At 45.5% G+C, this 25,649-nt stretch overlaps 1 protein-coding gene across 4 annotated transcripts in view; it reads left to right on the top strand.

Annotated features, from left to right (window-relative positions):
* The window catches only part of ATP2B3 (ATPase plasma membrane Ca2+ transporting 3), a 114,063-nt gene extending 90,195 nt beyond the window's left edge, over positions 1 to 23,868 (top strand). For 2 of the 4 annotated variants that reach the window (XM_069108471.1, XM_069108472.1), the window contains 5 exons: positions 356 to 569; positions 3,922 to 4,133; positions 7,258 to 7,365; positions 9,361 to 9,543; positions 23,170 to 23,868. In XM_069108471.1, the coding sequence (XP_068964572.1) occupies positions 356 to 569; positions 3,922 to 4,133; positions 7,258 to 7,365; positions 9,361 to 9,543; positions 23,170 to 23,478 (1,026 nt within the window). In that variant the 3' untranslated portion in view covers positions 23,479 to 23,868. Of the gene's footprint in view, positions 1 to 355; positions 570 to 3,921; positions 4,134 to 7,257; positions 7,366 to 9,360; positions 9,544 to 9,747; positions 9,839 to 10,632; positions 11,277 to 13,610; positions 13,725 to 23,169 lie in introns of those variants that run through there. The other 2 variants (XM_069108470.1, XM_069108469.1) reach the window with 2 other exon arrangements.
* Positions 23,869 to 25,649: the final 1,781 nt, after the last annotated feature.

Raw genomic sequence — 25,649 nt, 5'->3', positions numbered from 1 at the left:
CACACACACACACACACACACACACACACACACACACACACACACACCCTAAAGGCATAGCTAACCACCATGCCAAACCTCAAAGCAGTAACACAGACAGTGGGGAATATCACGATCACACTTGCTCAAAAGAGCTGTCACATGTTTTCATTTGAACAAAACGCCAATAAAAATGAGCCCAAACTGGGTAGCTTTTTTTTCTTTTTACAAAGATCAAAACTCCCACCTGCTCAGTAGGGAAGTATCTTTGGAAGGTAATTGTCAGCACTGCCTTTGATTCTTGTCTCTGAAAGGCCTAGGTGGTACCTTGATCCTCAGGAGCTAACTTCTTCCTGCCTATCCTCTCTGCTCACAGGACTCCCCTCTCAAAGCAGTCCAAATGCTGTGGGTGAATCTCATCATGGACACGTTCGCTTCGCTGGCATTGGCAACAGAACCACCCACCGAGTCCCTCCTCCTGCGAAAGCCATATGGTCGAGACAAGCCCCTCATCTCCCGTACAATGATGAAGAATATTCTAGGCCATGCCATCTATCAACTCACGGTCATCTTCACTCTCCTCTTTGCGGGTAGGCTGCTTCTGCCAACAAAAGCCTGTTTGCCCAACACCCTTCCTGCTGCCAGCCAGGCTTGCGCTCACATGTTAGCCTTGAGACGTGCACTTCAGCTCAACCCTCTAAGCTCCCAAGGGCTGCCCACATACAGAAGGCGGGTGATTGGCCTAACTCAGCAGGAATGAAGTCCAAATGGGTTTCAAGTTTGCACAGAGACCCAAATAGAAAAGGTCACATCCTAAACAAGTTTGAGTCAGGGAAGGAGATACCTTACAGAGTTATGGCTATGGGACCATGGGTCTGTCTAGAGCTGAAAGAGACCTCAGGGACCAGCCGGTCAAATCCCTTCATTTTCAAGCCAAGCGAACTGGGTCACATCAAGGTAAGGTAATTTGCTCAAGGTCAAGTTTTTGAACCCAGGTTGTCTGATATTGCAAATCCAACTTTCTGTCCACTCCACCAGACTGCCATCCTTGACCAAATAAAAGCTAGAGGTAATCAGAGAAAATAAAATGATCAATTTGGGTTATGTAAAGTTGCTTTTGTGCAAACTAAATCAATGCAACTAGAAAGGAAACGGGAGGGGAGGAACTTTGTTGCAAATTGTTCTGACAAAGGTCTGATATATAAGATATAGATAGATGATAGATAGATAGACAGACAGACAGACAGACAGATAGATAGATAGATAGATAGATAGATAGATAGATAGATAGATAGATGATAGATAGATATAGATTATAACTATATATATATATGGAGAGAGAGAGAAAGAGAGGTATATTGGGTAGAGAGCCTCTGAAACATCCTGACCATGTGACCTTGGACAAGTCACTTAACTTCTTAGTACCTGAAGCAACTCTCAGAGACTATGTGTTGCACATAAGGTGCATACATGGGTAGAGGGATTTTCCTTGTCTGGGAACAGATGTGCAACCCCTCACTAGAGGGGATCAGGAAAGGCCTCACCTTGTCACCTAGGTGGCACAATGGATAGAGCTTAAGACTTGGAGTCAGGAAGACCTGAGTTCAAATCCTGCTTAGTAACTCTGTGACCCTGGGCAAGTCACTTAAGTTCTGTTTGCCTCAGTTTTTTCGATTGTAAAATGGGAACAATGAGAGCACCTCCCTCACAGGGTTGTTGTAAGGGTCCATCTATGCAAACCTCAAATATTAGGTGTATTTTCCTCCTTGAAGAGGTCAGCAGTCTTGGTCAAGGAATTGACGAGTTATGGTCCTGAGGCATATAATCTGACCATGAAGAGGAAAGAAATGAAAGGGGAAGAGGGGAGGAGGGGAGTGATAAGGATCCAAGAAGAGGAAGAGGAGAAGGGGGAGGATCAGGAGCATATAACTCTGCCCCTGATCCATGCTAATACATATGGTCAGCTCATCTGCTTCCTCCTCCTCTCATCCTCCTTCTTCTCATTGAAAGAATCAAAGCTGTCAGTCCCTGACTCTGTCCTTGGTCAGGTGCTGTTTTGATTTATCCAGTTTAGTTCAATTCATTGATTAAGCTCCTCCTCTCTGCCAGGCCTGGTACCATGCCTAGCACAGGGTTACCTGTGTAGGGGATTGCCAGGAATACCCAGGCAAAAGGGAAACAGGCCCTGCCCTCAAGGAGTTTATATTCTATGTCAGGAAAACAGCAGATAAACAGAGAAGGAAATAAATATCAAGTCGTTTTGTGGGGAATGTGAGCAGAGTGCCAACAGCTGCAGGGATTAGGAGAGGTCCCATGTAGGAGATGCTGTTTAAGCTGAAGAGGAAGCCCGGGAGAGACAGAGGGAGGAGGAGAGTGCATTCCAGGAATAGGGGGCAGCCTAGACAAAGATACAGAGATAGGACCTGAAGGAAGACCCACCATCAGCACCCCCACCCCTACCTCCTGCCCCCACCCCCACTCCCAATCCCTCACCAGCACCCCCACCCCCAGCACCACCGCCACAGAAAAGAGGTTCAATCCTAGGTATTTTCATAAAGACTAAATATATGACTGAGTGCAGGGGCGGCGAGGTGGTGCAGTGAATAGAGCACCAGCCCTGGAGTCAGAAGATCCTGAGTTCAAATCCGGCCTCAGACACAACACAAAAACTAGCCTGTGACCTTGGACAAGTCACTTAACTTCAATTGCCCTCCAAAAAAAGCAAAAAAAAAAAGATATGACTGGGTGGGACATGCCAAAGTTCTCAGGGAACATTTTATTCACTGAGTTTGCTTGGAGGGCAGGTAGGAGCATCAGACAGACCATTGCTCCTCACCACAGTGCTTCCTCAAACTCAATGCTAGCTTCCCCAGCTTTGAAGGGCTGCTTTATACATCCCAGTTTCCACCCCTTGTCTCACCTATCAGACTGAGCATTCCAGGTGAATTTGGACTTGACCCAGCAGGGTCTCCTATTTACTCTGTCAGATCCATCTCCCCTTCCCCAGGAGGACTCCTTGGAGCTGTCCTTAATAGCCAGCACAGGCCTATGACATTTTAGACTGAGGTGGCATTCTTTTCTGGTGATGGCATGTTGCGTCATTGCATGGGCACTGCCATGGGATCATCCAGAGGTAATTCAGGGCTGTCAGACTTCAGGCATTTGTCTCTGCGATTGTTGCATCAGGGGCCTGGCTGCTAAAGGGTGCCTCTGCACACTTGATTCCAGCAAGGTAGAACCTGCTAAGGAAACAGATTCAACAGGTCAACCAGATTGGGGATAAAAAAAAAAAACAGGGGCAGCTAAATGGTGCTGTAGTGAATAGAACACCAGCCCTGGAGTCAGGAAGACCTGAGTTCAAATCCAGCCTCAGATACTTAACACTTAATAGGGGTATGACCTTGAGCAAGTCACTTAACCCCAATTACCCTTTTCACTCATTCTAATTGGCTTCACTCCCTCCATCCTGTCCCCATCAACTTAGAGCAGTAAGATAATCGTTATTGACCTTGAGTAAGTCAATTCTCTTTTCTGAGCCTGTTTTATCTTTCTAAAATGGGGATAATAATTATCGAACTATTTACCTTATTGAGTTTTTGTAAAGTGTTAACAGAAAGATGAGTTGTTATTGATAATCACTACAAGTGTAGACGGGAATTAATCAAAATACTGGGTCCTTATTTGTAGATCAGGACTAGAAACTGTGATTTGGTCCTGAGGAGCTGGGTCAAGTTTCTCAATCAAAATCCTCACTGGACTGTACCCATCACTGTGCTAGGAGTATGGCTGAACCCTGCGAAGTTGGAAACTCCTCCATCTTTAGGCCCAAACAAGGGCTTATGGCTGATCTGAGCAACTTCACGGTGGGAGCTGAAGAGGGCATGCATGCCCTTTTTCCTCTCTGCCCATTAACCACCTCTCTTCTCTTTCTCTCTATCCCAGGGGAGGTCATATTTGACATTGACTGTGGTCGGAATGCCCCTCTGCACTCTCCACCCTCAGAGCATTACACCATCATCTTCAATACTTTCGTTCTGATGCAACTCTGCAACGAAATTAATGCCCGGAAGATCCATGGCGAGAGGAACGTCTTCGAAGGCATCTTCAGCAATCCCATCTTTTGTTCCATCGTCCTGGGCACCTTTGGCATTCAAGTAAGAAAATCTAGGCCAATCTGGCCATCTACTTACCATGTGACCTTGGGCGAGTTCTGACTCTGGGTTGCCATTTCCCCTTCTAACAAGTGGAAGAGCCTAGAGGCTGAGGAGAATGAAGGAATCCAAAATCATTTCTTAAGTGCTTATGGGCATGCTAAGCATTGTGTTTAAGAACTGGGGGTACAAATGGAAGTAAGCAAGACAGCCCCATCTTCTAGGTTAATCCTTGCAGTCTTCTAGTAACCTAGAAGGTGGACAGCCCTCCCACCTCCCTTCAGGGCCTATTGCACTTTTGCCCTGGTACTCACCCTCTTCACTCCCGAAATCTTCATCTACTTTCACCTGAGAAGCAGATCCTGAGGTCCCCGAAAGTTTTAATTGCGGATAGTAGGCAGTATAGGTGGCTTCCCCTGCCCAAGGGTATTATTTGCATTTGAATAATCAACCTTTAAACCCCTGGGGAGCTAGATACAATTGTGATTTCCCTAATCAGCAGCAGACTTTCCCCCATACCTATCCAGTCTCACTGTGTGTGCAACCACTCAGTGAGCCTCAGAGTAAGGTCTGTCCAGGGACTCAAATTTGAGGTTTGGCCAATTGTCCACATCGGTGGAGAAGTCTGAGTGGTCTGTTTGGGAAGGTCAGTGGGGTGGTCCTGACTCTTGGCTTCCAGTCTGACTTAAAGAAAAGGCATTAAACCTTCACTTTGCCTTACATGGGAGAGGGGACAAGGGAGACAAATTAGTGAGCCCGAGTCACCACAAAGTTGGGGGGAGGGGGGAAGGGGAGGAAAAGAGGGCCCACAGGCCTGGGCTCTGAGAAAAGGGCTGCTTAAGCAGCCTGGCAAGACCACCCCTGCCACAGGGCCTCCTCCCACTGCCAGCACTAGGTGGGGTACAGTTTCATCAAGTGGTTCTTTGTTGGGCAGAAGGAATTCAAACATGGCCCCAAGCTCACTGGCCAGGTATTTCCCAAACTCAGACTTTCCAAAAACATTGTGCTGCTCTAGAGGTATCCCTTACTCGGTACTTCTTTGAAATTCCCAAAATTTGGCATTTATTTTTTTCAAAAGAAAAGCTTCTTTTACTTCCCCCACACAAATTTCTCAGGATAAAGTCCAGTCTTGAGCTCACAACTGACTGGTAGGTACAGCCCATGCACCTGAGGGTCCAGTAAACCAGCTTCCCCAACCCCAACCTCTTAAGCGAAGGCCATGGGAGTACCAGTTCCCTGAGTATAGAGAGAGAACACCAAAGGGTGGGAGCCAGTAAAACAGAAGAGGCCATTAGTACCTATGGTCAGCCTCATTCCCACTCAGCAAACAAACCCTAGGGCTGCTTGCCAAGCAGTGAGGCCCCTGCCACTTTCTCTGGGGTACTTTCTCCCAATTACCAGTTACAGGTGACCATCCATCAGTTTTACGTTCCTCTTGGGCAGACAGGGATTTCTTTCCTTCTTTGGCGGAGTGGGGGAAGGGGGAACCTGGGGCTTCAAGGCCACATGTGGCCCTCTAGGTCCTCAAGAGCATCCCTTTGACTGAATCTCAACTTCCCAGAACAAATCCCCTCTAGATCCTCAAAGGTGGCCCTTTGACTGAATCCAAACTTCACAGAACAGATCCCCTTCATAAAAGGATTTGTTCTGTCAAACTTGGACTCAGTCAAAAGGCCACACCCAAGGTTAAACTTTAACCTTTCAGAGATTTTCTGTAAATGCTGCATCCTGTAGAGTGAACTGACCACCCTCTAGCAACTATTTCGCTGACCCTTTTGCTCTCTTCCTCCAGATCTGTTTAGGGCAGAGGTTCTTTACCTGAAGTCAGTAAACATGTTTTTGTTTTTTACATTTCGATAACACTGTTTCTATATAAATGATTTCCCTTGTAATAGTATCTATCTTATGTTACACATTTTTTTTGAGGAGTATATAGGTTTCACCAAATTCCCAAAGGGGTTCATCACAGAGAGAGAGAGAGAGACAGAGAGAGACGGGGGGGGAGAGAGAGAGAGAGAACCCCTGGCTTAAGGAATTGGTAGGGGATCCCCAAGGCAGGGATGCCCCTATCCATGAGGAAGGTAGATAGCTACCTTCCCCCAACTACCACTGCTAGCCTGCCTACCCATAGCTCCTGAAACCCACCAGCCTTAGAGTTGCCCCTTTGGGAAAAGCATTATCTACCCAAAGCCCATGTTAGAATACAAAAATCCTGACATCCAAGTAAGGTTTGATAGAAATGGGACAAGGTATTAGCAAAAGCCATGATGATGATAAAGTTCTCCATAGGGATGCTAGACCTGGGGAAGGGAAGAGGGGGAAAGAGAGGGCTAGGTAGCGAAACATGGAGCAGAAATGGAAGCAGAAAGCTTGAGACATACTTGACTAACTCCAAGGCTGCTGAGGGACAGTTGTATCCTGAGATATCAATGACAGCCCCCAAGACTTCATTGGAGTACCTGCAATACCTGGCCCTGAGTTTACTGATACCAGGGAGCAGGTTCTGGGAAATTCCCAGATTTCTGAAGAGACAGGCCTTACCCTTCTCCACCTCTCCCCCACCACTACCTCATCACCCACACACCTCCAGTGGGCGATTCATACTTAAGGTTTATTGTGGTGTTTGTCCTTCATGCTCGAAAAGGACCATGGCATCAGGGAAATGATGCCATGTCTTGCAGTTGACTTTGAGTTGAATGAGTGAGGACTGTACAAGGTCACCAGCCTCACGTTCTCCTCCAGAGCCATCTGAGTGGCCAGATATGCATCAGGATGACTGGAGATGACCACTTAAGGTCTCTAGGCATTAGAGGGAGGAGACATTGCTGTGGGATGGAGCATTAGGGTGGACTTCCTGAAGAAGTTGAAATTTAGAATCAAAGGGTTCACCATCAAATGTTGAAACTGGAAGGACCCTTAAAAATCATGTAGTTCAGACCCTTCATTTTACATGTGGGAAAACTGAGATCCATTGGGGAAAAATGAAAGCTCTAGAACTGAGCCTTGAAGGGTCAGTGGAATTCACATGGAAGTCAGGAGGAGGCTGGATGGAGGGTAAGAAGGCAGTAACAGTCTGACCACCCCTACCACCCAAACCTCTAGCTGAGGCCCCCTTTTTCTTTTACAGATCGTGATTGTGCAGTTTGGTGGGAAGCCCTTCAGCTGCGCCCCTCTGACCGTCGAACAGTGGCTTTGGTGCCTATTCATTGGTATTGGGGAACTCGTCTGGGGACAGGTAAAAACCTCGCTTCTTCGGTGTTCTTGTCTCAGCTGCCCAACCCCAGCCTTGGCTTACATCATTGACGCCATCCCTGTGGTAGAGTGGGAAGAGCATTTGCCCAGCACCCCTGGGCTCTCATTCCAGCTCTGCCACTAACAAACTGTGGAACTTTAGGCAGAGGAGCTGTCCAATAACCTGGAGGCCCTCCAACATTCTGTGGGCCCTGGGCATCAGTGTTAACCTTTACTGCCACAAACTCACTTTCTTTTCCAGTTATACAGCAATCTCCCCACCAGCCAATTCACTGTACAAGTCATTGTTGTGACCATTGTTGGGGGGGGAGAAGGGGGCAGATTCCATTGCCCTTGGAGTCAGTAGATTTGAGGCTTTTGATGTTGCATTGGTCTTCCAATGTCACCAGAAGAATATTAGGATTAGAAGCGATGTGTTTTATTATATTCTTATATTAATGCTATTAATAATGTGTTACTATCAAATATGAATGTTGTATAAGAGTATTTTATGTATTGACCCTGGGCAAGTCACTTAATCTTCATAGACACTTAATAAATGCTAGCTACTATTGTTACCTATTACTGTGCAATTTGTTGTTGGCCCAAACCTACAATTTCACCAATGTACAGAGCTGCCAGTGAGAAATTTTCTCTTTTAATGCAGACTGATATCTGCTCTGTAACTTACAGTCTTGAATAATTCCCTGTTAGGTGACTTGCCCAGGGTCTCACAGACAATATGTGTCAGATGCAGGACTTGAACCCAGATCTTCCTGACTTTAAGGCTACCACTCTGTGCAATATACTGTATAATATTATATTATAATAATCAGGGAAGTATTGGTGAATATTTAACAACAGGCTTGGGGGGGTGTTGTGTACATGACACATGTTTATGTTTAATCTGCATCATGAAGATTTTCACCATCATTTCCTTAAATCTAGATAATCGACAAAACAATAAATCCATCTTTGATTTGTAACATTTATCAATTTCCAATGTGTAAATACTTACATTGAAAATTTGGCAATAGACTCAAACCTGTCCAGGCTGGCTCCAGCACAGCCCTGAAACAGAACGTGGAATCACAGATTTTGATTCAGAAGGGTCTTAGAGCTCATGTAGTCTAGCCAGCCAGCCGGCCCCCTCATGTTACAGAGTAGGCAACTCAAGCCCAGGGAGAAGTGCCCAGCTGAGTAAGTAGAAAGGAAATAAGCATTAATTTAGCACCTAATTTATGGTATTTACACATATTATCTCAGCTGATGCTCATGGCAGCCCTGGGAGAGAGGTTTTGTTATTATCCCCATTTTACAGATGAGGAAAGTGCAGCAAACTGAGGTGAAGTGACTTGTCCAGGGTCACACAGCTAGTAAGTATCTGAATTCAGATTTGAACTCAGGTCTTTCTGACTCCAAGTCCTGGACTCTATTTATACCACCTAGCTGTCTCTGTAAGTAGCAGAGTGTCAAGGCTGATGGTGCCAATCCAGGGAGGTCAGGTAAGGCAGAGAGGAAAGAGGTGGGAGGTCAAAGTTCAGTACGTCAAGCAGCAGGGTTCAAGAACCCAGGCTAGGAAGTAGGAACAAAGAGTCTGGGCAACCAGGGATCCGAGCACCAGGAACAAGATTGCAGCTTGTCCCTGAACTAGATGCCCAGACTACACCCAGATTGTGGGCAGTCTCCCTAGCCCGTGGGGGGATGCAAATAAGAGGAAGTGGCTGTAATGGGAAACAGGGCAACAGCCACATAAGAGTATATGAGCTGAGTGCTGTTACACACACACACACACACACACACACACACATTCACCCCTGGTGGGTATAAGCTAATAGCCAAAGGAGGATCCAGAGCCTCATAGGTACACAGCTTGATTGGGACTTGTGTTAGAGCCCAAGGCTTTATATTAAGCTGAGTCTCCAGGAAGTTCTTATAGACAGCCCTTCATTGACAACCATCTCTGTTTTCCTTCTGGGGGCTTTTTGACCCTGCTCAGGTCATTGCCACCATCCCTACCAGCCACCTGAAGTTCCTGAAAGAGGCAGGGCATGGGCCAGGAAAAGATGAGATCACTGATGAGGAGATGGCAGAAGATGAGGAAGAGATTGACCATGCTGAGAGGGAACTCCGCCGTGGCCAGATCCTCTGGTTCCGAGGCCTTAACAGGATCCAGACTCAGGTATACCACTGGGGAAAAGTGGGAGGAGGAACGACAGTCAGTTGCTTTGGAAAAAAGACACGTTCACCACTCAGGTCCTTCAAATACCCTTAAAATGTCCTTTCCAGAAAACAACATCCATGTTGTGCATGTCTTTGGAGGGGTGTGCCCAGTTGTTTACCAGATGATTTTACTTTAGTTAACATTGGTTACTTTTCTGCCTAGAGAGACTGGAAAGAAGCAGAGGATGGGAGAGCTGGGCTTAGACCACTGAGGGATGTCTTTATCTTCCATTCCGATCAGTTTCACAAAGCAGGTTGCCATATTGTTTTTGTTTTTGTTTTGTTTTGTTTTGTTTTTAAATCTAGTTGGTAACCCAAAGAGAAAAGAATTCCAATTATACAAAATTCAACACAGCTTACTTCACAAAAATAGACACCCAAGGCAGCTACCTATGCAAATTAGTTTTAAAACAATGTGACAATGCAAACTGGTTATCCAGACCAAATGTGTTTGGCCTATTTCAAGCCATCTTTTCTTCAATTCTAAGCCCAGGTTGATTTTCTCCATGGGAATTCCTCTCCCAGATGGTGCAACATAGAACTCAAGGTGTGTTGGTGGTGGTAGAGGGGTTGAGGTGTATATGGAGGGGTTACACGTGGGATTTTAGTTAGCCTGCCTTTAAAGCATGAGGGACGTTGGCCCAAATGAATGAAACAGATCAACTCCCATTCTGGTTTCCATAACCGACCATGCAAAGTCTGGGTGAGGATAGTTGGTAATCTGTTTAAATATGGGAAACATATTTAACAGAGTAATTTCAGCAAGGTCTACTGAAGCTAGAGGGAATATCTGGGCCACCCTCTTTTCTCCCTAACCTTCTAAGCGCCATCTTAAAAGCAAATCTAGTCGAACACAAGACAAAATGCAACCCAGTAGCCAATTCTGGGGCTTAGTACAATACTATTTCTGAATAGAGTTCTTAGTAGGATACTATTTCTGAATAGAGTTCTCTACAGCCCAGTCATCCAGAACCCCAGCTGTTTGTTCTATAGCAATCCAAATTATTAGTATTCACAAGAAGTCTTTTTTTTATTGTTGTGCATATAGGACGATCTAACCCAAGCAGGAAGGAAAAAGCAAAGACCAACCACCAGCTCACGGAAACTATCTCGGAAATGAATTATCCCTTTCCCAGACCTTTCTTAATAAAAAAAAATCCCCTCTTTTAAAAGACTTGTCCAAAAAGATTATCTTCATGTAGCTTTAAGAGACACCACGAGGGAGGAAAAGGATGGGGAAATTCTTAGTGACATCCTGAATACTTCTGGTAAAATGACATGGGCTCATCCTACCAAGTGCCTTCCTAATTGACATGTTTAAGTGATAGTCATTGGGTTTCCCAGCTGTATGTGTATGTGGGGGAGGGGGGAGGGGGCAGGAAGGGATGCCTTCACCAAGCACAACCTCACCATTGTTTCTTCATTTAGACCAAACCTATGTTTAGTTCAATTACCTGAGGTTGGCAGCTGGGTGAACCCAAGACCTAAAAACCTTATTTTGCACAAGTTGGTCCTAAACACCCTCACTTCTCTACTGTACTGGCAAATGTACCACAGTTTCTTGCTTGTATTTTGTCTCCTGCACTGTGCCCTGAGCCCAGCACTGCTTTTCGAAGTGACCCTGCTAAACAGACCCAGTATTTTTCGGTTCAGGACACCTAGTAAATGCCATGTCTGGTTTGAATAAACAGAAATACGTTGAGCTAATAGGGCAAGGTGTATGTGAGTCTATTGATTCAAAAGAAAGTATATCCTGGAAAAAAATCAGGGCTAATGTAATGGATGGTCTCATGTCAATGCCATGGTTCTAAAAAAAAAAAAGAAAGAAAGAAAAAGAAAGGAAAAAAGAAAGAAAAGAAAACGTCGATGCTACTGGGCAGACTTCTCCACACTGACTTGCCCTGTTCCTGGGCCTCTCTCACTAACCTGACCTGAATGCACAAAGCCTCCTTTATGGGAACACATGTAGTTGGCTGATGTGGCTGTAGGTGCCAAATCAGCCGCATAGACATGAGAATTCGTAAATGCTCTCCACCCCAACTAGAATAACAGAACGCAATGGGACACACACAACATTGTTGGATTTTGCCTAGCAGCCTCGGAAGGGAGCCCTGCCCCGTGCTCTGCCTCCTGGCCTCCTGCCGACAACATTTGGGTCTTGCTTCCAAAAAGGCCTAGTCAATTCCTGAGACCCACCCAGGTCCTTGCTGCCCAAGCAGCTCCTTCATTGTTCGGGGAGAAGATTGGATACCTTCCTTTCCCCCACCTAAAGTCAGGATACATGGCTGGAAGAGAAAGCAGGGGCTTGGCAAACGTTTGCTTTAGCTTCTGGATTTTAAGCTCATGTGGAGTTGGATTGGAAAGAAAAGAGACTAAGAGTCTCCTTGTTAACAGCCAAGAGTGTATCCTTCCCCTCCCAGTGAGCATTGTTCTCCTCTTGGGAGGCTGCCCCAGCCTGGGAAAGGGGGGGGGGGATGAGGAGGGGAAGGCCTTCTCTTTGGCAATGGCCTTGGAGAAAATCAGGTCTCATTCCTTTATGGTCACACCACGTTTATGACCCCAGACAGTATTTCCTGCCTGGCCTGGACCTCCCCCCTCCACCTCCTTCCACAGTCAATGACTTTGGGATGCCTCCAGAATTCAGATGCACCCTCAGAGGACCCAGATCTGTCCCTGTGAAGGACATACAAAGAATATAGAACAGGCCATTCCCAAAGAGGAGCCCTCGAAGTAGTGTGGGAAGCAAGGGGGAGGACTCAAAGGGAACACCATCCATGAGTCTGTTTCATAATTAGTATAATTGGTCTTGTTGCCTCAGAGTCACACCACCTAGGTTTGATTTGGCAAGAAATAAAAATCTCCAAGCAACACCGCAAAGAAAACAGGTTCTACCAGCAGCAAATGAAGCTAGAATCAGTGCTGACAGTGATAATCCAAAGTCACTCATTTCTCTCTCTACCTTGTGCCTATGCCCCTACAGCCAGCTAAAAAAAAATTAAACACACACACACACACATACACACACACAGAGCCTCAGCTCATAAGAAATCTAAAAACAGACTCAACCTTGTGCACAAAATCCACATTGTTGCTCTGAGCCTTGGGGGGAGGGAAAATGCAGATGTCACGTCCCCTCCTCCCTCCTTGCTGCTGTGGAGCAGGGACTCTCTCTCCCCAGCGCCAGCAAGCCCACAGGCTTGATGGGAATCTTGTATTGCCGGAGTTTTGAAAGTCTACCCTTCTTAGTTAAGCAAATTCTCCTTTTGATATTTCCTAGGGGATATTTTCCTGGCTGATAAAATAAGATACTCAGAAATCTGATCATTTGGACAGAGTAATAAAAGTGAGTAATTAATAGAGTAAGAATGTGGTTATTTAGGGCACTCCAGGCAGAACTTAAGTATAAATGAGAAGGTGGTTTTGAAGTAATGCAGTATTATTACTTTCATAGAGTATGTAGAACAATTAGAAATAGGTTAAGTATTGCCTAGTAGAGGTACTTAGCAAGTCTGTTTTAATGGCTAGAGAAGTGGGTTGTAATGTGCGTGTTGTATATATGGCTAGGTCCAGAGTAGTGCAAATAATGAAGATCCTTGAAGTAGTCACATTATTCTAATTCACGCTGCATATGTCCATTGGCTAGAGCCAATGACCATACTTTGCAGAAGTATAACTTCTAATAGTGCAAATAAGACCACTTCGGGAGTTCATTAGTCGCAGTAACTGGGACCGGGCTGAATGGTATCTTTTAAATGCCTGAAAATCTTTTGTTCTCTTAATTAGTTTCAGTAACCCCCCTACCATGCCCTGCACACCCATACACTCACAGTCTTGTTCGAATTAGTCACTTCTTCAACAAGCCCATTCTTCATGGATAGCACAGAGGTCAACCTCAACCCAGCCCTATCCAAATTGATTATATTTTCCTAATCAAGTCCCCTTTCTCCTTTCCTAACCCCATTCCCTCCTTCACCGTCTCTAGGAGGGTAGTACAAGCCAAACTTTATCTCATTTTCTTTCCCACAGATGGAGGTAGTGAGTACTTTCAAGAGAAGCGGTTCATTTCAGGGTGCCGTGCGCCGACGTTCTTCGGTCCTCAGCCAACTCCATGACGTAACCAATATTTCTACCCCTACTCACGTAATTCTCTCTGCTGCCAATCCCACCAGCGCTGCTGGGAGTGAGTCTTAATTTCCCTTTTCTGATCATCTTTAAGCAAAAAAAAGAAAAACTAAATATATAAATATATATATACACACCAACTCTCCCCTCCCCCCCAAAAAAAAACAAAAAAAAAAATCCCAACCCTCCCCACAATTCTTTCTTCTCTTTTTTCCAGTCTTGCATTCTCTGCTCAACGTGGCTTTTAAGTTCTTCTTTTATTGCTCTGTCTAGTCCTTTTTCAGTCAAGATGGTGTATACGTTCTAAAGCCATGTTCTCTTATAATATTTCTCTACATCTGTGGTCCTGCTAGACTTGTTCTTTTAGCTGTAGTTTATTTTTTCTTTTGTTTCAGTTTAGTGCTCTTTTGCCTTTGATTTCCATTTTACTTCCTTTGTATCTCCAATGGTTTTTTGGTGAGTTTGGGCTACTTCTGGTGTTGTAACTTGTCTTTTGGTGTATTATGTGAGGGTTTGGGAGCTCGGGTGCTCTATTTAGAAGGGTGAGGGGGCAGGGCAAAATCAGGAGTGTTTTTACAAAGAAATTTTCTTTTTCTGTATCATTTATGATGGAAGAATCCACTATCTAGGGGTGGGGCCCAAAATCAGTAGCATCCAGCCCTTTCTTGGAGTTGATTTCAAGGGGACAGATCCATTCTGAAATGCTCAGAATTCACCGGACATTACTGCTGCCTTCCCAGAGACCATGGGCCAGGGGCAGTGTCACCTACCACTGGATGGCTGCTGCTACTGTTTAGCAATGGGAGCAGTAACCCTGCTGCCTACGCTATCTCTTTCCATTCTGGAGGGAAGGCTCTGCCCTCTGAGCTTACTTCTCCAAGCTCTCTGATTTTTTGATGTTCTCTATAAATTCAGTCTCGACCAAATTTTGTCCTGCTCTGAAGTTCTTTGATTCCCCAGTGCGCTGTGGGGCCAAACACCTTGGAACACTGGCACCATTGTTTGGGAGATATTGCTCGTTTCTGCCATGGGTCCTATTCCGGACGTGGATTCTACCACTTCTCTGTTATTTAGTATGGCTTCCCTCAGCAGCCCACAGAGCTAGATGGCTAAATTCTGACTTGGCCTCTGCTCTTTCTCAGGGAAAATGCCCCATTATTCTTGACAAATGGCAAATTGGTTTGATTTTTTTTCTTTTCCTTTTAGTTTAAAAATACCACAGGGCTTTTTCGAAAGAGGTAAGACAATTCTACTACTGTGCCAATCAGTCCCCCCTCAAAACAGGCAAAGAAAAAAAAACAACACAGTTGCTCGAAGCACCACCCCCACAGCTAGACACATACATCACTGTTCCCTTGTTAATGGTTCCTTTAAGGGAGACTGGTAAACTATTGACAGTGCTGCTGATTTCACTCACATGTTGGCCTGCTTTTCATAAAATGCCAAGAGTTAATAGTAAACCTTCGAGTATAGGCCCAAAGGGTTTGCGGAAGTCTGTAAATGCTGCCATTTTCTTTCCTTTCAGTGAGATGTAATCCCTTTGACCTGCAGTGAACAACATTTGATTATTTATACAGTCTGAAGGTCATTAACTTCGTCTTTTTCTCCCCATCACAGAATCTTTGGTTTTCTTTTAGGAACTGTTGTGAGGCCACCCATGGGGTGAGGTCCATGGTCCCTGTTGGCTAAGTTGTCATTTCTGGCTTATTTTAAATCAATAGGAGAGCCCTGACACATAGGAATTGCCAGTCTCCCCACCCCCACCCCAGCTTTCCCTACTGTCATGACTTGCAGCTGTGTCTATTATCTGGACATTTTCTCCCATGAGCGCCAACCTCAAACCACGACTACCCACTGAGGAAGTCACTTATTGGTCCACAAGTATCTACTAGACAGATGTCCCCAAACAAAGTCACCTGGGCTGTGGCCAGCCGAGGAAGCTGCCCCCATCACCCAGAGCACATTGGGTAGCTCATTGTCACGAAAACACTGAACACAGGGCTAGGTAGGGTAACTGGCCACAGGGCCTCCAAGCAGATTTGATTTCAGCTACTATAGAACATGCACAGCATAGTACACCACCTGTACATGGGACAGGGAATGAGGGCAAGGAGGGCTTCTGCTCCGGGGAGAAGCGCCATTGCACCATTGGGAAGCCTTTTCACCCTGATTCCATCCTTCTTGATATTGTTATGTCCCTCCTGGTCCCAAGCCAAGGAGCGCTACCAATATCAGTAGCCAGGTACCTCCCTTTGCACTGTCTCTTTTTGTTCCCACTTATCTCTGTCGGTTTCTGTGTTGTTTCAGGAGGGCATCAGCTCCCTTTCTCCTCCCCATGATGCCATTGCTGCCCTCTCCATAGTGCTCTGACTTGACATTCTCACTGGTGCCCCTCTCCCAGGTCCTGAGCCATCAAACATCACTCCCTCTCCTTGCCATCTCCCTGCTGCTCTCTCTCTGTTTCATGCCTCTTGGCTCCCAGATTCCTGCTTGTTCTCCTGCCTGTCCCTGGGCATCCTTTGTGTTCCTGGAACCTTCTCTTTCCCTGCAATGTGCCCGCCAGCCATTATCTCCTTCCTTTCTGCTCCTGGGTGCCTCCCAGGAGCCAGCAGGTGATAAGTACAGTGGAAGAATAGTTCCCACTGTTACCTGAACAGTTTAGGTGAAGAATTCACCAAACAGCAGCTGGGTGAAAGGTTAGCTGCTTCTCACTCACTTTGCAGGGTAGGGGAAGAGGAGGGTTCTCCATCCCCTTTGGGTCACACCTGCATTCCTCTCCAAGAGTTGTAGTTGAGAGGAAAGAAGGAAGTAGGAGCAAGGAATTCTGGCGCCTGACATCAGTTTGTCTCTCTTATGATTGGGTTGTACTTTCTGGAAAAGATCATCTTTTGGGGATGAGTCCAATGAACAGAACAGCCCTGACTCTCCTTAGTGGCCATTGGCCTGCTGCGGGGCTAAGACCCGCATCAGCTATGTTGGAGGTGACTAGCATGTAATGAGACTAGTTCCCCAAGCCACACAGGAAAATCAGTGTTAATCCTTCACGGTCACACCCCAGAGGCATACAGGGGACTAGAGAACACCTTTGTTCCGTTTCGGAAGTGTGTATGACCCAGCCAAGAAAATGGATCAGGCAGCATGCCCAGCATCATCTTCTTAAATTTGGGGAGGCATCCAAGGAGCAGGTGCCCCTCCCCCGAATGGGGCTTCTCTCCTGAAATCCACAACACACCTCACTCATTTACATGCTAAAACATTAGAGCATCAACATCTTTTCCCATGATCTGGTCAGTCCCAATGAACATGAATAACTGGGACCTGACGTGGTTCGGGTGAGGGTGAAATGGTTGGAAAATAAGACAACATTTTCTGATAACTCCAAACTGTCCACAGGGCTACTGCCCAGACAATCCTAATAGTGCTTTGGGACCCAAGAAAAGAAGTCATGAGGATGGCCTGGGGGGAGGAGGGCACAGCGGGGAGGTATGTGAAGACCACTGGCAAAGTGTTGTTTAGAGAGACGGAGTCCTGATTCACTGTTTATAGCCTTGGAAAGAATACCCACTCAAGACATCTCTCTGCCATGCTCTTAAGCATACCAAGGATATAAACACGTTCAGCCCCCAACACCATTCCTCTACATCCTGAGCATTTTTGGTCAGACTGAGCCTGAAATGAATTCTTGACCAAAACAGTGACCTGGGACCACCCCATGCCTTTCATCTCCAAATTCAATTGCACCCCCTCCCAAACCCATTTCTTCTAGTTGGACCTCAAGAAGGCCAATGGATGGACTCGGCTGCCTTCTGGTTGGAGTTGGATCTTCCTGGATTTCCTCCCTGCTGGTTTCCTTTTTTAGTTTAATTATCATTTGCCATCATTAGCATTTGAATATTGTTTGCTGCTCACTGCTGTGTTACACACATCTGCATCTCTTCATTTGTCAGGCACAACACTGGCAGCTTGAGACCTATGGCCAAAGGAAACACTTCTGTTCCAATTCATTTTTATCTGAATGATTTTAGAATTAAAATGGTGAAGTCTAGTCTCCTTTGGGATGAGCAGTTACTGCTACTGCTTCTTAAGGGCCTATATCTTCCCAGTTAAACAGAGTATGAAAAACCCAAGAGTGGGACTTGGGACTTCTCCCTGGTAGTATCCATATTACCATCCTTACACCAGTAAAGCCAATTCACTCAACAGAAAACGTTGTCCAATGCACTAGGAAACAATCCTGGTAGACGTCCAGACCTTGCAGACTATCTATGAATTCAAAATGCTCACCAATGCTTCATCCTTCTAGAACCCCAATTCTTTCCCTCTCTGCCCCACCCTGACCCTAGAAAAGTGGCACCGTGATGAAATATGTGCATACTATTCCTTATAGTTTGGACTCACTGGAAAGTAGCCTCCAGAGAGAAAAACTAAGAAGGTAGCTTCGGAGGTAGCCTCTCCTTCTCCCCCTCCCCCTCCTTTTCCCCACCCCACCCCCCTTCTCTTCTTCCTCCTCCTCTGGTGAAAGCTCATCGACCATAAAAACAAACTAGCACAGAATGAATGAGGCCTGTCTATCCCAGTGGTAAGCCTGAGGTTCCTTTCATAGTACCTACTTTAATTCAAAGACATACATTCACAAACTCTGCTTTCCTTGTTTGTTTATTTTATTTTATTTTGTATGTGTGTGTGTGCGCGCACGTGTGCACACGTATGTGTGTGTGTGTGTGTCCATGTCCCCCACGTGCCTCATTAGCTTCCCTCAGGGCCCAGGCATGGATGGACCCACCAGTGACTTGGCATGCAATTCTCCCTGTAGAAACAAGGGGCCACTCGAGGCCTGTCCCCAGCCCTTCTTCCAGCAATAATGGGCCTTTATACTCGAATGTTTACTGTGGCAATAATGCATGAGTTTTGTACCCAATGCTTCCTCTGAGGGGGTTGCAGGCTGTGTCGGTCGGCCATGGACAGAGGGCTCCTCTATGTTGTCTTCTTCCTCTGTATCATGCCGGAAACAGAGTCACAGGCGGTTTGGGGGTTGGGTGGGTTTTTTCCCTTTTTTTCCCTCCCTTTTCATTTGATTCTGGCAGCATGCAAACCTTCCATCCAGCTTTGCAAGGCCTGAACCTGGGACTCAGTTGGAGGCCTCACAGCTTTGCGTTCACACCACTCTCCATGAGCATGTGGAGACTTTTTAAATCAGTGGTGCAAGAAAACCTTTCTGTCGCATGTAATGTGCAATGCCTTGAAAACTGAGCCAGTCTCATGTTGAAAGGAGCTTTTTTTCTCAAGAGAAAAAGTCTCCAAATTTGTGTCTCTCCAAAGAAACAAAAATGTGAAACAGCAACAACAAACAGTAATCATAATAATAACTTTCATTCAGTGCTTTAAAGCTTACAAAACATTTTACACACATCATAGCATTGACTCCAAGCTGGAAAGGATTTTCAAGGCCAGCTAGCCCAGCCTCCTCATTTCACAGTGGAAACCAAGGCCCAGAGAGGTTGAGTGATTTGTCCAAGGCCACAGTGGTCGTAATAAGCTGTGGAAGGATTTGGTTCCAGGTCCTGCGACTCCAAATCCAGCACACTCCATTATACACCACTACTTTGCTTGAACCTCACAACTATCTTGTGAGGCAGCTACTAAAGGTGCTTGGAGGGAAGAGTTTTCCAGTATTGCATTCAGGAAAACTGAGGCTTTTAGAAATTAAGTGATGGGATTTGCCTGTGAGTGCATAACTGGTGTCAGAGGTGGGATTTGAACCAAGGCCTTCCTGATTCCACTGAGGGCCCATGTGATCTCTCTAGATAGCCCTAAAATATCCAGAATTTACCCAATTCCCAAGAGATCTGGAGACTTAGGAAGGCATTACACTTTGCATCACTAGAAAGACTTAGGGTTTTTTCTCTCCTGAAGAATTATGGGGCAGCTGAACAATTATTGATGATGATGGTGGTGGTGGTGGTGGTGGTGGCGGTGGTGGTGGTGATGGTGGTGGTGATGGTGATGATGATAGTGATGACTAGCATTTCTTAAGCACCTACTATGTGCCGAACACTATGCTAAGAACTTTTACAAAGATCTCATTTGGTCCTCATAATAACCCTGTGAGGTAAATGTTATTATTCCCATGCTACAGATTAGGGAACTAAGGCTTAGAGAGGTTAAGTGACTTGCTTAGTGACACACAGGTAGGATTTGAACTCAGGTCTTCCTAACTTCAAGCTCAACACTCAGTCCACATAAGCTAGCTGCCCTTACTTCCTCTAGTAAACCTACCTTTTCCTGGGGAGAGCTGCTTCATGAAGGAGGAGCTGAAACACCTACTGTCTCAATGCCTTTATTGGCATCCCTGGAAAGTGTCTCCAAAGAAAGTTTTTACAAGGGCAGAGTCTCCTATGTCTCCAGTCCCCATACTAGACATTATGATAACAATACAAAAGAAGGATTGGTCAGCTCCTGCCCTCTAGTAGCCAAAAACTAATTAGCTTACCCCATCTTGAGTAGTCATTTCAAAGTGTCCTGATTCAATTGGAGAAAAAAACTTAGATCTCATCTAGTCATACCTTGGGGAGAGTAAGATTCAGCCTCTCCAGATAGATGCCAGTATCTAGATGCTTTTCTCCTTTCTTGCTAGGGTTTCACAACATCAGCATCTTCCCCTCCTCTGCTACTGAGTTTCTCACTAGCTTAAAAAAAACTTAGACCCACCCATGAATTAGTTCAGTTCCTTCATTTTAAAGATGAGGAAGACACAGTGAAGACACACCACCCAATTTAATTTATTTGTATTAATTGGAGGATATGAATCCTTCTAGTCCAGCCCTTTCCCCCCTCTCCTGCTCTACCAGGATCATAGACCCTTCTTCAAAAGAGTGACCACCTCTTGGTGCTTAGTAACCTAATCAGAAAACTCTCACCTAGATTACTCATATGAAGTACAGGTCCCCAAATGATCTCTACCCAGTTAACAGCAGCCTGCTATCCCAAGGCAATATGAGAAGAGGCATTTCAGGGGTCAGTGATATCCCTTTGAAGTCACTACTTTGCCAAATACTGAATCAGGGAGCAGATGAGAGCCCATCTGGTCCAATTGCTACATTTTCATCTAATCAGGAGCTTGAGGCTCCAAGACAGAATGTCCAAGATCACACCCCAAGTTAGTGGCCAAGCTGAGCTGGGAATCCAGACTCCCAGCCCAATGCCAGGATGCTGCCTCCCTTTTCCCACTTTAGACCCTCCAAGGTCATTTGGCCCTGGGTAAATGGAACACAATGGGCTCATCCTGGATCCTGCTTCCCAGGGTTTCCTTTCTTCAAGGACACACATTCTGGTAACCCTTGAGAAAGTTTTTAAAAGGAAGTGCCATCAGCTACATCGGGGTATCTCTATGCCAATTAACTCTCCTCTGCACAGGCTCATGGAAACACATGTGGTTTTCCAAGGCCATGTCTTTATTGTATATTTGGAGGGCTTTCTTTGCAGTTCAAGGACCACCTCTGGATTTCACTGATTAACTTCTCATCTTCCAGCACCTAGCCCCATTCTTTCAGTGGTTAGGAAACAAGGTCTTGTCTATCACATTCCTTCCATTTCTGATGCCTGTGGCCACACAGACGCTTTAAGCATGAAGCCTTTCTTCACAGTCTCAGGGTTAAGCTAGAAAGTGAGGAACATTCAAATCTGCCCCCCAAATAGGGTCATGCCTGAGAATTCTGGGGTCCCCTTGAGCTGTTACAATGGATTTTCCTGCTCATTCCATATGAAATACCACTCATAATGGTAACTCAGAGTTACTCCTGGCACATGAATAGGCATCCCCGAAAGGGTCTGGACCCTAGTAGTTTGTGTAAACTGTGAGTTGAGGGAACTCTCAGGGAAACCATGAAAGGTAGTGGAGTCAGGAGGGAGACAGACATATCTCTGTCTCTGAAGATATCTCTACTGAAGAGAGATAGGTTTCTAATGAGGCTACTAAAGACAGTGAGGTGGTGAGCAGTGGCAGAGGCCAGGGACACCCAAAAAAGGAGACAGTGAGGCGGGCACCTGGGTTTGATCTCGGCTCCTAAGGCAGAACAAAATGAGAACGTGGCCTTCACATTTCTTGTTGTTTTTGTCCTTTAATTTTACTTGGCTTATTACAGTAAAAGCGAAAGGAGGTTTTCCTCCCCATTCTTTGCTCGTGTCCCCCAGCTTCCTCATCCTGTCTCCACTACCATCTGTCCCGCCTCCAGTGAATGTATGCTCAGGAAGCAACAAGCTTCTCTCAAGACAAAAGCCCATCTCCTCCTACTGGGACCTGCCCTCTGGTTGCTTGAGCTCACTAAACTCATCCATCAGGCGCCTATTTCTGTTGCAGAGTCTAACACCAGCATCCCCTCCACTTCCATTCCTTTGGTTTCATTTGGTTTGGTTTGGGGGTGTTCTTGTTGACCAGCCACTTGACCTTCCCCTGTTCTTATAATGTTTTGTCTCCTATGTGTGCCACAGTCTGGATCAGTCCACGGTAATGCATTCTCCAACTTATAACTGTTCATGCATATTTGTAAGGGACCGTACACGAAATGTCACCATGCACAGGTGGGATCGGAGATTTGGATGGGAAGGGGTGGGGAAAGGGGAAGGAGAAGGAGGGAGGGGGATACTTCAGCCTCGGTTATGTCTACTTTGGATTTTGAGATCTGTCAAAGTCTTTGCTCAATGGATTCCTGAGGAGGACAATGTGGATTACCCAGGCCCTTCTTTACTTTAAACCCTGAAAGCAGAGCCTTCTCTTAAAGGGCTTCCACACTCTTTGGGTTCATGATTGTAACAGCTTCTCAGCCTTTGACCCAACTCTTCAGTGATCAGGCTGGTGTCAGTGCCAGGGAGGGCAGCAGGTATTCAAACCAAGTAGACCTTGCTGATGTCACATGACTGGCTACATGAGGGGAAAACAAAAACAAAAACATGGTGTCACAAGGAGCATTTAATGCCACAGGACCAATATTATAAATAGATAATTGGTTGAACAAAGTCATGATCTTTTACCATGGGATGTGCTGAAAACATGGTTTTGCTTGTAAAATGGCATTGTTTGAGGACAACCTCCAAAGGAGGTGCCTTAACTTGGAACCTCAGATCTCAAATGCAGGAATCAGAAGGGTTTCAGATATATCTAAGAGCAGTCCAAATTAGCACCAGGTCAGCATACTCCTACCTAGCATTTCCCCTCCATGAGGCTGTAGTTTCTCAGATTGCCCTAAAGGTCCTTTAGTATTCACACACAATATTCCAAGCCTTTCACTGCCCATTATTCCAGCCCCCAAGGGATGAACAGTTATAATGAAACAACTCCAACAAGTCATTGAGGTGGACAGACCCAGTGGGTAGCAATTAGTGAACAATTTATGGTCTCCTCCTTATTTCCTCCCTTCTTCTTCCATTCCCAACTCTTGCCCTCCTGCTCCATCAATTCCCATTTCAGATCCGGGTGGTGAAAGCATTCCGTAGCTCCCTCTACGAAGGACTGGAGAAACCTGCATCCAAGACCTCCATCCATAACTTCACGACGACGCCTGAGTTTCTGATCAATGACTACATCCACAACATCCCTCTCATTGATGACACTGACGTGGAAGAGCTGGAGGAGCGCCTCCGAAGCAGCCCCCAGCCCCCCTCCAATCAGAACAACAACGCCATAGACAGTGGTATCTACTTGACCACAGACGTCAGCAAGCCAGCTACCTCTTCTAGTCCTGAAAGCCCACTCAACAGTGTGGAAACTTCACTCTAACCAGAACTTCTCTCTTTTCACAAACACATACACACACAGAGGCATACACACAGGCACAAACATACATACACACATACATACATACACACAGGCACAAACACATACACACACACAACACACACATACACACACACACACATTCAAAAATGCCCACCTAACAAGACAGGGAAAGGACGAGGCTCTCCTAAGACATTTCTTGAAGCGGAACAAATTAAACAAATAAGAATTTGGCATGACAGACGTTTGTTCGTCCAGACCATGAGGTCTAGCTCATTAAAGAAAAAGTGAATAATACAATGCTAGAGATGGGGATGGATGTTTTCCCTACTTGTTTTATTCTTTTTGATCAATGATGAAAGAAATAACCTCCACAATTCCATTATTTCTTGGGGGCTTAGACTCTGAGATGGGGTGGGTTGGGTTTGGGGTTTTTTGTCGGGGAGGGGGGTTTTGTATACCCGGTGGGGTGGGGAGAGTGGAAATGGATTTGTAAGTGAAAAAAAAAATGTGAGCAACTTCTATGGTTTGGGCTGAGCTCAAGAACCAGGAAGGATGCTGTGTGTGTATGTATGTATGTATGAATATCTATATTCCTTATTTTTTCCTCTCTCTTCAGTCCAGCAACTGACCCACCCACAGGAGCCACTTCCACACATATTTGCACCTTTTTCAGGCACTTTAATTCAGAAATGCCATCCTTTGTTGGAACAGGGATATTTTTCAGGGAGAAAATTCTGGGTTTTATGTATTTTATTCTTTTTCGTCATCCCTCATTTCTCCTTCCCCTCTGCCTTCCTTCCTGCTGTGTTCCTGGGAATCCTTTTGGAGAGATACCACATTCTTAAGGCGGGAAATGAAGGGAGTTAAAATAAAGTTTACACTTTGAGACATAGTGCAAGGTGGGGGGGGAGGGGAGGGGAGGGAGTTATCTTTAAACGGGTTTCATGGTTTAAAAGGAATGTACCAAAGTGTCTAATTGGAAACATTCCATCCAACAGAGGGGAGCTGAATTGTAATTTCAGTTCTTCCTTGTCTCACTCTAGTCCTAAGAATGTTCCTATTTCTTTCTCCATAATCCCAATGTCAGGAAAATGGTCTCTGGTGAACCAAGTTGAAGATGCCAGTGCCCATTCAGGATCCATCCCAGGCTCTTCAATTTATAACAGATACAAACTAGTTCATTGCAGACTCCTGCCAGGGATTGATTACTACTGGCATGCTACTTGGAATCTCACCAAGAGGGATTTCTCTTGGGGCAGAAAGAAAGGAAATCTGAAAGTGGTTGCATCCAAATGGCATGCATGGGGCAACCATCACCCTGCATCCAGAAAAGATTGGAGAAAAGAAAATAAATTTCTGATCTGGTTCAAGATGCTAACAACACCCAATTGCCACCAAACCCAGGCTTGACCGACTGAAATAAAGGTACCGATGGTGAGAAAACAATGCCAAGAAGTAAAAGTAAAGAGAGGACAACAATTTGTGAAACCCAGAAGATGTAAAAAGCCTGAGTACTAGGGGTCCACAATCTCTAGTACTCTGGGTTGCCCTCTTTATCCTGGGGGAAGCTTAAAGTTAGCACTGGACAATCAATCAGCTTTTGAGAAAAAGCATTTTACCTCTGGTCTGTTGCCTGCCGCTAGAGTCAAGGGATATACTGGCTTTGGTGTCAATGAAGCAGTTCTGGACACTTTCAAACACCATATGTCAAAAACCCTCTTCTGATCTCTTCTAGCTCAGAGTGTATGCAAAGGAGAATGTCGGAACCCATTTACATTCAACTTTGTTTACTGTGGCTTTAAGGCAACATCAGGGGAGGGAAATGAAAAAAAAAAGCCATCTGGAGGAATGGAATCTTGTTTTTGTTTAAATAAAACCTGTGGGCTCTTTCTCCTGAGGCTACAAATCAACTTTGTCTCCTGGGAAAGCCCTGTGATACACAGATCCCTTCTTTATGTGATGGCTGAAAACCGTGTCTGTTTCAAACAGGCTACCCCATCATTTCAAACTGTGGTCAGCCTCAATATTGCCTAGTAGTTCTATTACACAGCTATGCCCACCCTCTTATCTCTCTGTGTCTCTCTGTCTCTGTCTCTCCTCTCTCTCTCTCTCTCTCTCTCTCTCTCTCTCTCTGTCTCTCTCTCTGTCTCTCTGTCTCTGTCTCTGTCTCT

This window comes from Petaurus breviceps, unplaced genomic scaffold (genome assembly GCF_028583685.1).
Source record: "Petaurus breviceps papuanus isolate PSGF00001 unplaced genomic scaffold, PetGlider_PUasm1.0 90386, whole genome shotgun sequence".
In the NCBI taxonomy this organism is placed as follows: Eukaryota; Metazoa; Chordata; class Mammalia; order Diprotodontia; family Petauridae; genus Petaurus; species Petaurus breviceps.
This window is presented reverse-complemented; position numbering and strand designations above follow the sequence as displayed.